The 12,610-nt window shown below is 38.7% G+C and overlaps 1 protein-coding gene across 4 annotated transcripts in view; it reads right to left on the reverse strand.

Moving 5' to 3' along the window:
• Window positions 1-12,610, reverse strand: part of LAMA3 (laminin subunit alpha 3) — a 195,106-nt gene that overhangs the window by 73,588 nt on the left and 108,908 nt on the right. For all 4 annotated transcript variants that reach the window (XM_025181720.2, XM_075920832.1, XM_014570532.3 and 1 more), the window contains 6 exons: window positions 11,783-11,987; window positions 9,203-9,347; window positions 7,755-7,895; window positions 6,283-6,447; window positions 2,371-2,472; window positions 980-1,063 (listed from right to left, as the gene is read on the reverse strand). In XM_025181720.2, the coding sequence (XP_025037505.2) occupies window positions 980-1,063; window positions 2,371-2,472; window positions 6,283-6,447; window positions 7,755-7,895; window positions 9,203-9,347; window positions 11,783-11,987 (842 nt within the window). The remainder of the gene's footprint in view (window positions 1-979; window positions 1,064-2,370; window positions 2,473-6,282; window positions 6,448-7,754; window positions 7,896-9,202; window positions 9,348-11,782; window positions 11,988-12,610) is intronic.

A 12,610-nucleotide genomic window follows, 5' to 3' on the forward strand; every position in this document is an offset into this window, starting at 1 on the left:
CACCAGGGAAAGCTGGGGAGGGCTAGCCTCCCACTAGTTCGAATTAAGGGGCTACACACCCCTTAATTCGAATTAGTAAGTTCGAACTAGGCTTAGTCCTCGTAAAATGAGGTTTACCTAGTTCGAACTAAGCGCTCCGCTAGTTCGAATTAAGTTCGAACTAGCGGAGCGCTAGTGTAGCGCCTATCAAAGTTAATTCGAACTAACGGATGTTAGTTCGAATTAACTTTGTAGTGTAGACATACCCTAACTACTTTTAAAGTAGCCTTTGCATAAATGTTATCCATATTTTTTGATTATATGGGGAAGAGGTAATGTCACATGAAGTAAAGAGTAAACTTGTAAAAACAAAGATTAAATTTTTATTTTATTGATTTCCTCCCTCCCCCTAAAAAAAAATAAGGTGAGGAGAAAAAAAGACAAAAAAAGAACAAAAAGAATTAAAGGAAGGGAAAGGAAAACAAGGAAGGAAGAAAGGAAGGAGAAAGGAGAGTTATATCTAGGTCTTCTGTCATTAGGAATTAATCAAAGATTTCTGAAAGGGCAAACCAATTGTGTTTGAGATCCCTCTTTTCCATAATATTACTAGATCTTTAGCTGCCAGATCAACCAAGCCAATGTGCCAAGCCTCTGCCCCTGGAGGCGGTCTGCTCTTCCATCTAAGCAATATGAGTGAGTCACTTGGCTACAAGCGCTGCTCTAGAGAACCCAGATTTCCATGTCTTGGAGGGCTTTCAAGAGGATGGGATATAACCCATAGCACCATTCTGAAAAAAATTTTTTTAAGGAGGTGCCCATTATCATATTAATCCTCTTGCCTATTTCTAGCCAAAAGGATTATATTCTGGTACTGTCCCAAAACATGTGAATCAATGTGACCTCAGGAGATCCGAATTCCCAGCAGCAGCCTGTTTTGGTAATGCCAATGTACTGTAACCTATGCAATGACATTTTAAACTGTTCCATAGATATCTCTTACCTCAATGAGCTGCAAACGGCCATAATACTGTCGGTCAGGCAATGGGTTGTTAGGATCCACATAAACTATTTTCATTTGATGACCCTGTGTAAGAATAATGCTTTCATGCTGAAATTTGAATACTTTTAATGTCACAGTGTACAGTATAATTTGCTGAGGCACAGTAATTCTGTCATTCTGCAGATACAACTTAAGTGACAATACTTTAATGGTATTCACTATGGCTACGTCTATACTGCAGCACTATTTTGAGATACCAAATAGCTATGCTGTGTTTTAACAGCAAGTTCATTATGTCAAAATATAACAGGCTCACTATTCCAATGTCCCTGTAAATCTCATTCTATGAGGAGCAAGGGACGTTTTGGAATAGTGGTTTTTTTTTAAAAAAAATGGTGCTGTGTACACAGCACCAAATTATGAAATAAGCTATTTTGAAATTGACTTGAAATAAGAGATGCAATTTACATAGCTCATTACATAGCTTATTTCGAGCTACAGGTGCAATGTAGACACGCCCTATGACATAAAAAAGATGCACTTTGGGGTGGTGATGTGAGGGGTAAATAAATGTGATCTAGGAAAATTTCAGACCTTCAGTCTGATGTGGTAAGAGGGTCAGACCAGAAAGTATTAAAGTGCTGCACACAACATATTTCTCATCCAGCACATAAGAAGGTTGAATCAAAATAAAATATGGGCTGAAGAAGCTGTCCTCAGATTCCCAAGAAGGTACACTTTGGGTTTGGACTTGATATCATGAGAACAGAAATCTTGTAAGATTACAGCTGCATTTGAACCAGAAAAGAAGCTCTCTTCCTAGTTTTGCACTAGGTCCAGAGCCATGGTGATTTAAATTACAAATGTAAGTACCTAATTTTGACCTGTAACTAGTTAACTCAAATCTGGTTGATCTGAAGTGTATTTTTAGCCCATCCAGAACAGGCTAATGTTTATGCTTAACTTTACACATATGAAAATTCCCAGTGAAATCAATGGGATTAATTCCACATATAAACTTAAGCATATACAGAAGTCCTTCCAAGATCAAGGCCTTCCTTGGTAACAAATGTGCCAGGTTATTATTTATCTTTTTAACAGTTATATTTTAAGGAGAAAATTCTATTTTATCTTTTTGTTGCACTCAAGTCAGACACTTGCAATAAGAAATTATTTTAGCAAAAGAGATAAATATTAGAACGACTTTTGAACAAAGTGCAATTTTAGAAATGTAGCATCATCATGGTATTCATTTTAGAATGCACTAATAAGGAATAATATTTTCCAATCATGTATTTTAGATAACTGAAAAAAAATCACTGTGTCGCAGTTTCTTGAAATTAAATATGAAATTACGAATTTTCCTGATTTCAACACACAGCAATACTTACAGTTAGTTGTACATCAGGTCTTTTATCTAGAAGAATCATGCCTTCACTAGGTAAGCCAAAAGATTTTACTAGATAAGTTAGGTAGCCACCATACGAAGAAAGCTAGGACAAAATGATCAAGATGATAAAGGGTTTACTGCCACGTTACTAAATGCTAAAAACAGTTTGCATTTTTTCTCCCTCCGACCCCTCCATACATTTTAAAGGACATATTTTCTTTTTGTTCCTCCATCCTAAATGTGAAAATATGCTTTGCTTTTAAAACAAAACCTGAAATGAATAGAACAGGAACATCATTATTCTGAGGCTCTTATTCTAATAGCCAGTTTATTTGACAATGGGGTAACCATCAACTTGAAAATCATCCATCTGTGGATTTTGGTTCTACCACTGCTGTAAGAAACCTCTAAAAGGACAATAACTGAAAGAGTTTAGAGGTTTTTTTTCTATTTTCCAGCTTGTTTACTCTGTGCATTTGATGGCACTGCATGTAGTCACTTCCATTATTCTCCTGAAAAGACAGCTGCACCTTGTCTCTCAAACACTGGCATGATGACAGCACTCTCCTGCAATGCCCTTGGGGCTCGTAGGACAGGCTTGTACAATTTTTTTTTTCTGCAGGATCTCCCGAGGGGTTTATGAATAACAGCAGCAGTAAAGCTGACAATAAAATTGAAAAGGCAACAGACAACCATATTGCACAGAGAGGAAAGATGGGCAAGAAGAGGCAAGTTTGAGAATGTTTAGTGACAGTTTTCTCAAGCATGTCCACCTTACCCCTTATCAGACCCCACTAGGAAATCTCAGCTCAGCTCCTACTGACATTAATGTACATAAAAAGAGCACACTAAAGTAATCAAGACCAGTTGTAGAGATTTCAGGAAAGAATTTTGTCCAGATTGTAAAACAGGCATTTTACTGCTTTTTCTAAAAAGGCCTGCTCGGGCCAAAGCTTTTAGAATCAAACACAATTTATTTTGGGTTGCTCTTCAGCAGGAAGGAATTTGAAAGAACTGATGAAGTTCAGTAGAGGTTGAACCTCTCTAGTCTGGCATACTTGAGACCTCATCTGTGCCTAACTAGAGAACTTGCTGTATCACTGAAGGTCAATATTGTCTAGCAGCATTACCAACACTTTCACTGCTTACTGGGCTCTTAGAAGACATTTAAGGGTAAATTAGAGCTAAATAACAGACAGAACACTAAGAGCCAGGACAGATGGCTGTAAACAAACTTTATGAGACCACAGGAAACAGGATGATAAGTGGACATCCAGCTAACTAAAATTATGCCAGACCATGGATGTTGTTGGACCAGAAAGTGCTGAAATAGAGAGGTTCAATAGAGCAACCTGTAGCACTAGATTTTGATTTACAAATACATTTTATTTGCTACACAAGTCAAATTCAAGCCCACGTCTCTGGAGGTGAGTAATTAATAAAACAAGTTCATTTGGCTAAAAGGCAAAAGGAGCACTATTGCCAAAATGCGATCAGTTTTGGTTTTGGGATTTTTTGCAAATGGAGCTAGCAACATTTTATCAGCCAATTCCCATAGCACCCCATCTTGTCTAAGCATACAGATTTTTGTTTTTGACAAGGAATGTACGATAAAGCAGAACTACTTCACGGCTACGTCTAGACTACATCCCTTTTTCGTAAAAGGGATGTAAATTAGACGTATCACAATTGCTAATGAAGCGGGGATTTAAATCTCCCCCGCTTCATTAGCATAAAAATGGCTGCCGCTTTTTTTCCGAAAGGAGCTTTGTTGGAAAAAAGCGGCAGTCTAGACGCTGATCTTGCGGAAAATAAAGCCTTTTCCGAAAGATCTTATTTCATAGAGGGATAAGGGATCTTTCGGAAAAGGCTTTATTTTCCGCAAGATCAGCGTCTAGACTGGCGCTTTTTTCCAACAAAGCTCCATGCAGAAAAAAAGCGGCAGCCATTTTTATGCTAATAAAGCGGGGAAGATTTAAATCTCTGCTTCATTAGCAATTGCAATACGTCTAATTTACATCCCTTTTACGAAAAAGGGATGTAGTCTAGACGTAGCCCACCAGTTTTAATCTCTTGTGAGTAAACATACTTTATATGCTGCACATCACTGTATCAAAATATGCATGCCACACACACAGCCACTGTAAATAAAACAATTATTTTTTGGTTTATAGTTTTCTTTCCTTTATGTGTAAGTATGTATTTTAGTAGACAGTGGCCATGGTCACTGTAGTTAAGGTGACAAAATAATTTGAATTGTAACACTCTGGTTTTACAGATCCACAACTTTCCAAATCATTGACTTTTTTAGACTGAGATGTTCCACACTTGGTCTCTATGACCATGACTACACTATAGAGAAGACTGAAGCTGCTGCAGTCGATCTTCCAGGGTTCGAATTAGTGGGTCTAGTGAAGAACTGAGAGGACACTACCATAAATGCCGGTAGTCCTGCTTCTACGAGGAGTAAGGGAAGCCATAGGGAGAGTGTGCTCCCATTCACTTCCTACCGTGTGGACAGTGTCAAAATCCAATTTATGATACTTTGACTCAAGCTACGCAATTAACGTTGCTGGAGTTGCATATCTTAATTTGAATTTATCCCCTTGCGTAGACCTAGCCTATCTAAAGAAGATTTTCTCTCTTTTCCAAAAAAAAAAAAAAAAAAAAAAGAGAGACCTCCAGAAATTTCTGACTTTGGGTAAAGTGAAAATAGAAATACGCTTTCAATATTTAAAAAAAAAATAAATTAACGGCATGAAGTTTAGAGAGCCTTGGATTCTTAACTTGTTCCATTTCAATGTTAACATTTAGCATAATACATTTCTTCACTTCTTTCTTTTTAAAGTTGTAATTAATATAACGAGAACCTAATAAAATCAATAATAATTATCCTCATCAAATCTGCTGTTTTCACCTGTGGTGCACTCACCAGTGTGCAGTGGGGCAGCATGAGCACTATGTACTACTTATTTCCTCGAAATGGAGTCAAGGTGGGATTTGAATGATGAACTATATTCTCCTGGACTATGACAAGTGTCTGTCCTAGTGGCTTCCCATCTGTGATGGGGCATGGGGATGCCACACTGCATTTGACAACCACAGTGTTGAAGCTATTTGCTGTATATCCAGCTACCATTACAAACACAACTGGGATTGCAGTTGGACAGAGCTATAGGACACTGAGGCTGCAAGCAATCAGCAGCAATGTGTAAACTGGTCAACCTGATTCCCATGGTGGAATGCTGAGATGTTTAATAGGCGGGAAGTTGATGCTTCCTTTAGGAAGTAGAAAGAGCAGCAAGGAGCTCAATGAAACAAATGGTTAAAAGAATAGACAGTGTTCTCAAAAGACACTTTGTCATGTTCCAATTAGTTAATAAGCACACAGTCATTAAGTAGGAAAAAACATGATAATACTTTAACAAGCAACAGTACATTCATTTAATATTCATAACACCTACAACTGTTCACACCTTTCTTAAATCGGTCCCAACAGAATATCAACAAAAAAGAGGGAGGTTTTCAACAGGAGTGGAATATTAACTTCCATTTATGCTTTTGAAAATCTTCTCTAAAGATGTCTAGTGAGTCTTAAATGGTACTTTGGGACATCAGCAAGAGGTTTTGATAAAGCTGCGGTTCAAAAATTGCCTCATGAACACCAGCTCCACAACACTAGCCAGGCCAGGAACAGAGTCAACCATAGTGTTCATGTAAACATCTCCCCACCATCTTACCAAGGCGATTAAACCAGCATTATTACTGACTATACTTTCAGTGCTGTCATCAAAAGCCAAGTGATGGGATTTCAGAAAAGTCAGAGGAGGGCTAGGAATACATAGGGAAGAAAACAAACTGCTCTAAAAAAGACAGGATGAACTATGCAAATGAATAGTTAAGTGTCTTTTACCTTCTCTCCCAAGTAGGATTGTGGTGCCACCCAATATAAACTGTGCACAAAGGAAGGCAATTCTTGAACATCAGCAACTACACTATTGCTGCCTGGATTGAAGGTTACAGGGACATCAATTTGATTGTCAGGTGTCTCCATGCGCCAGTTCCTCATATCAACAAACTAATAACAAAATATATAAGGGAAATTAGGGCATGCTTCCATCATTTATTAAAACCTTTTCAGGTTCTGTATATAAAGTCAGTTTATGGGATATACCATACTGACTGTACAATTTACTGCAGATAAAATTCATCCCTCCAGAGACAGACATCACAAAGCCTATGGATCACTTATATCTCACTTAAATATGCCTCAAAAGGGCTTAAGTGGGACATAAATAGTGCATAAGATTATTGTTGACCTTCTGTACAAGTGTGTTTAATTTGTGATGATGAACTAAATTCTGTCCTTGGTTACATGTAAACACAACTCCTCTGAGGTCAATAGAACCTGTGTATACAATGAAGGATAGAATTTTAGGTTCTGTTTTAAGCCCATAAACAATTCTCCCTCTTTAAATAATAAGCCTAGAAAGGTCTTCCTAACTCTTCTACTTCCTGACACTTGCAATTTCACTAATGCTCCACTAACCCTGTCTGTTACTAGAAATGCTTCTTGCAATGTCCAACTTAAATAGCCCCTTATTTATTTTCAGGCTTCTTGTTTTCAACACTTAACAGCATTAAATAATTCCTCCTATTAATTTATGTTACCACATGAGTATATCACCATTTTCCTCATCCTTCTGATGTCACATTTTTCTCTCTGAAAAGGAAGGAAAGAGCCTCTTCTCATAGAGAGCGTATGTTGAACATCCCCACAGGACCTTTTGCACACAATCTAGGTCTCAAAATACACCAGTATTTCTTATTTGAGCTAAGCCAGGTATAAAATGAATTCTTCCTGAATTTATTGGAAAAGTATATTGTAAGTAGATAGCGCACCTCAACAAAGTATTTGAAGACTATAGCCACCCAGAATAGAGGATCAGCTCTAGCCTGACAGTACTTTCAGATTCTGCAGGGGTCTTAAGGAGGCCGCACCATAATTTGCACTGTTTCTTGCAGAGACGATATCTCATGGGAAACACAACACTTTTCAGTGGCTTCCAGAGACTATTTCCCATTCTCATCATTCCATAAAATACAGTTTGTCATTTGGGACAAAATCTGATACTTTCTTAATGGGATACCGACCATCCTCGCTATAAGTCCAAGATACCTTCCATAAAAACTTGGATTTATAGCGAAACAATTTAAAGCAGAGAATTTTTTCCCTGTAGCTGACTTCCATTTGTGCAAAAAAATGTTGCGCAATTTAAGAACGGGGAATGGGAGGACTTACACATCAGTTCCTACGAGCGTCAATGACTTTAGTGCGGAGCGGATATATATCTGATAGTAACTAAAAAAATACATTAAATATACCTTAGTTCTGCGATTACTTGTGCTGTGACATTTGTTTGTTACTCCAAAACAAAAGCAAGAAGTGCAGCCCTTAGGATTAGAAGGGTCCAGATAAAATAATCCTTGACGGCAAATGTCACATTGTCTACCTTCAACATTCTCCTGTTAAAGAACAATTGAATAAGGTTATAAAAATGTTCCATGTGTCATTGATTAATCCCCAAAATACCATGCACATGCATATACAGCAAAGTTCATACAGGAATATTTAAATATTTATAACATATAAGATAATATAAATATGAAATTGTTACTTATGGACTTCTGTAAATGGTATTCCAAATGCAAAGTTCCTTTTGAAAAGGAACTTTTATGCCAATAATTTGTTCAATGCTTTGTTTCTTGTATGAACAACAGGAAGGTCTCCCATTCAGACCCAACTGAATATGAGCACAATGAATATTGGGTATATATAAAAATACAATTCGACATGGAAAAACTATGGCACTTGTGAGAAGTCATTCCACTAAACCGTATAAAGATGTAGTGGCATTACTGTAGCTCATTGTGAAGTAATGAACATTGATCAGACCCAGATTTGAATACTACTAGGTGATTTCCTTGCCAAAATCCTCAGGCTGGCTCTTCCAAAGCTACATGTGAACGGTAAATTATGAAACTTCACATTTCTAGAAATCAGTCTATGCAAATCACAGCAATGGCAATCATCGTACACTGACTGGGGCACTTAAAATCCTGGGTAATCAGTCAAAGAGTTAACCGGTTAACCCACTAGCGGGATTTTACAGCTCCAGCCCCCCAGCCCTAAGCTGGGGCTAGCTGCCAGCTCCCAGCCCCCATGCTGTGGCTTAGGCTTCCACTGGGTCCTGGCTCTCAAGTCCCTGCACTGGGGCTGCCTCTACTGGTTCCCAGCTCCCAAACCCCATGCTGGGGCTGGGGTTGAGGCTGGTGGGCTGCTCCCCATGGAACCAGTTAACCATTACCTGGTAAGCATCACCCAGCAAGAGTGATGCCTACCAGATAACTGGTTTACTGATTACCTGTTCACATTCTTAATATCAATTATATCATACAACAACAACAACCAAAAAGCCTGAGACCTGGTGGGTGTAACCCCCTCCTGCCAAAGCTATAGATGCAAAGCAGAGATGTGTATGTACATAGAGTTTCAAAATATATGTGCACACATATCATGTAGTACCTTCCTGTACTGCATAAACTCTAGGTTGCTCTGTGAAACTGATCAACATTAAATGTATTCTACAAACGTCTTAATTGCAGTTTATTTGCAATCCAGGCATGTTCTACAATCCATTTTTATACAACTGTATTTAGTTCTTATCTAAAAACTGCAAATAAATTCATTTTATTATACCCATCCAATATGAAACAGCCACGGATACACAAATTGATATTTGGAAATGCACGAGTATCTTGATGTATCTGACCTTGCAGAGACAAACTCCTGTCTGTGGATCACATACTCCTGGCTCTGTTCCATCTCTGTTACAATTACAGGGAATGCAATCCGGGAAACTGTAAGAACCAGGACTGCACTGATCACATTGTCGCCCTGTTATTCGGGGCCTGCACCTTTACCAACACAACAAAGAGAAACATTTAGGTATGTTTGTGCAGAGAGGAGATGTCACAAGCAAAATAATGCAAAGGACCCGAAGTGATCACCTGGTTTTAAACACCACTCATAGGGATCAAATGAAACAGCTCCACATTTTTCTCAAATTGTGAGGAGTATTGCAATCCCTAGGAATTCACAGTGTGGATGGTGTGATTTTCAACACTACAAGTGTTGAAGATAGGGTTCATATTCTGAAGCTGTTCTGAAAAAAGACTAACTATTATCTAGACTAAATCTGACAGGTGTTTGTCTAACCTGCTTTGAAAAATCTTCAGAGACAGAGATTCCACAACCTCTCTGGGCTATTTATTCTAGTGCTTAACCATCCTGTTTGATTTTCTATTGCTTAACCATCCTGTTTGATTTTCTGACTCCTGTGTGTACCTCCCTAACTGCAGTAGGGAGGCACACACAGGAGTCAGAAACCAGGCAAGAGTCTGTATTCGGAAGAGCTATAAAGCTGGAAGTGAGTGGCCATTTACGAAAGCGCCTAGCTGCAAACAACAAGATGGGGTTTCCCAGTGGAAAGATTATATAACTTACAGAGCTGTAAGCCTTTTTTGTATAAGACTGTTCACATTGGGTGAAATCTCCTTGGCTCACATACAAAGCTTGAGTCATTTGGCTTTACCTGGGTATCGGTGGGTGGAGTGGGGGATTGTAAAATGAAATCCAACCCCAAAGGCAGTACATGAGATAGCAGAGCATTTATTTCAATGAAAGCAGCAACTCCCCTCCCTCCCATGCTCCAGTGTCAGGTATGGCTTTGCACAGTCTGGTGAGGCCACTGGATCTAATGTGGATCTTGTTACCTCTCTACTCATCACCATCTCCATCCTGGCCTCTTCCCTCTGCAACTTTTGTGCAGGGCTTCAGGGGAGCAAAGGCTGGTTGTAAAGGAAAACACTTCCAAAGTCTAAAAATATTAACATCTGGGTCTCTAGGTTTTCTCTGTGCTGGAACAGTTTTTAAAATCCATTGGTAAGCATTGGTGTGTTTTTGGCTCCCAGCACCCATGTTTTGAATGGTAGTGTACCTAAGCACTGGACATTTACAACTAATGAATAGTTTTAAAGTGCTAGATACAATAGGCTGCATTTGATACAGCACATGAACACAATTATGCATTTCACTATTATATTAGGCAGACTTGTCACTCTCTTTTAAAGTACACGATCTACCTAGCCTGATAATAGAAAGTAAATTTGCACATAGAATTAGGACTTTGGACCTTACTGTAATCCATAGAACTGAATATTTTAATTAATATGTAATGGCTAACTTGACAGCTTAATGATTAGTGCTTTTCAGAGAACTCTGCTACCTCAGCAAGTACTGATCATTTACTTTCCACCATCAAGTACTGCTTATGTGGAAAGGATACGGGTTAACATGAGGGAAAAGCTTCCTGTCAGAATGAGTAAGCACTCAAATAAATAGCCCAGAGAGGTTGCGGAATCTCTGACACTGAAGATTTTTCAGAGCAGGTTAGACAAACACTTGTTGTATATAGTCTAGATAATAGTTAGTCTTGTCATGAGTACTAGGGACTGGACTAGATGATCTCTTAAAGTCCTTTCCAGACCTACAATTCTATGATTTTCACTAACTGACCAACAAATACAAAATATCACCATTATGGACAGCTGATACAGATTTTACAAAATGGACAGCTGATACAAAATTCCACTTCTTTGGCAAAATAGTGAGTTTTCCTCAGGCAGAAATTTGCTAATATCGTGGTGGGAGTACTGCACTCTGAAAGGGTATAGTACATTCATCAAAGGAATCTGGCTTGGCAGGATTCTCTACAGGGCTCCAGAAAGAGAAACAGGAATTGCTCACACCCAAAGGGCCAGTCTTGGAGGACATAGGCATGGCCATGTGGAAGCATGTACAACCTTGTGGCCCACCACCATAACAGGATTAGTCCCAAAAGACTGATTATAGGGGGGGCATAGACCAGACCCGGTGAATCCATGAGAAGTGTATCTAATAGTTACAGTACATGTCTGGGAGTCAGAGTTCTGCTTTCTATTCATGGATCTAACAGGTGACATTGTACAAGCCATTAGAAGACACAGTGGGATTCAATGATTATCTCAGAGTCACATGGCAAGTCATTGGCAGAAATAGAAATAAAGCTAAAGCTTATGAGTCCCAACTAATCAGTTACCACAGCAAACCACGTTTGTACCATGCTGTCCCTGGGAAACACATTTTCTAATCCCTGGATAGCATCGCATAAATCTCTTTACATCAAAATATCAATACATCTGCCCACTCCAGCAATAATTAAAAAGACAAGTGAATCAATCAACACAACAATTTTCCAATATATATTTGTAACACGAGTAAATAACATTTTAACTCAATAATTCAAACTTACTTGCACTGCCCATTGTTTTTATCACAATCTGAATTTGCCACATTAATTATTCCTCTGCTTGAGCAATTGCAGCCTTCACATCCAACAAGGGGGTGGTAATTGAAAAATTGTCTTTGGCATACTTCACATTTGGGCTTCACCGTTTGAGGGGGGCAAATACATTGACCAGTTATGTCATCGCAAAGACGTTGGCCACAGTTGCACACTGGGTTGGGGGAAATGTTTTACAGATTAATCAAATTCGATTTGAAGAAATGACTCTCATTCCATTCAACTCAAGACATGCGTAAGAACATAAGAACGGCCATACTGGGTCAAACCAAAGGTCCATCTAGCCCAGTTTCCTGTCTTCCGACAGTGTCCAATGCCAGGTGCCCTCAGAGGGAATGAAGAGAACAGGTAATCATCATGTGATCCCACCCCTGTGCCCATTCTCAGCTTGTGACAGAGGCTAGCGGATACCATTCCTAACAACTCTGACTAACAGCCATTAATGGACCTATCCTCCTTGAATTTCCTAGCTCTTTTTTGAAAACTGTTAAAGTCATACGGGGCCTCGTTCTCTTCTCCCTTTCATCAGCTTTACACTGGGTCATTTAGCTGATTTTAACATAGACAATAGCATGAGTAAGAAGAAAAGCAGACTTTTGAAGACTAGCCATGTAACAACATCCAAAATTTCATAGGGTAGTCTGGTACCCTGGGCCTTTTCCATAAAATTGTGTCTCAAATTCAACATAAGTATTATTATTTAATACTTTCCAACACTTTTTGCTACACATTGGGCAAATCATAGTTTTGTTGTGAATATCAATACTTTACAAGTGT

The sequence above is a fragment of the Pelodiscus sinensis genome, chromosome 2 (assembly GCF_049634645.1).
Source record: "Pelodiscus sinensis isolate JC-2024 chromosome 2, ASM4963464v1, whole genome shotgun sequence".
NCBI lineage: Eukaryota > Metazoa > Chordata > Testudines > Trionychidae > Pelodiscus > Pelodiscus sinensis.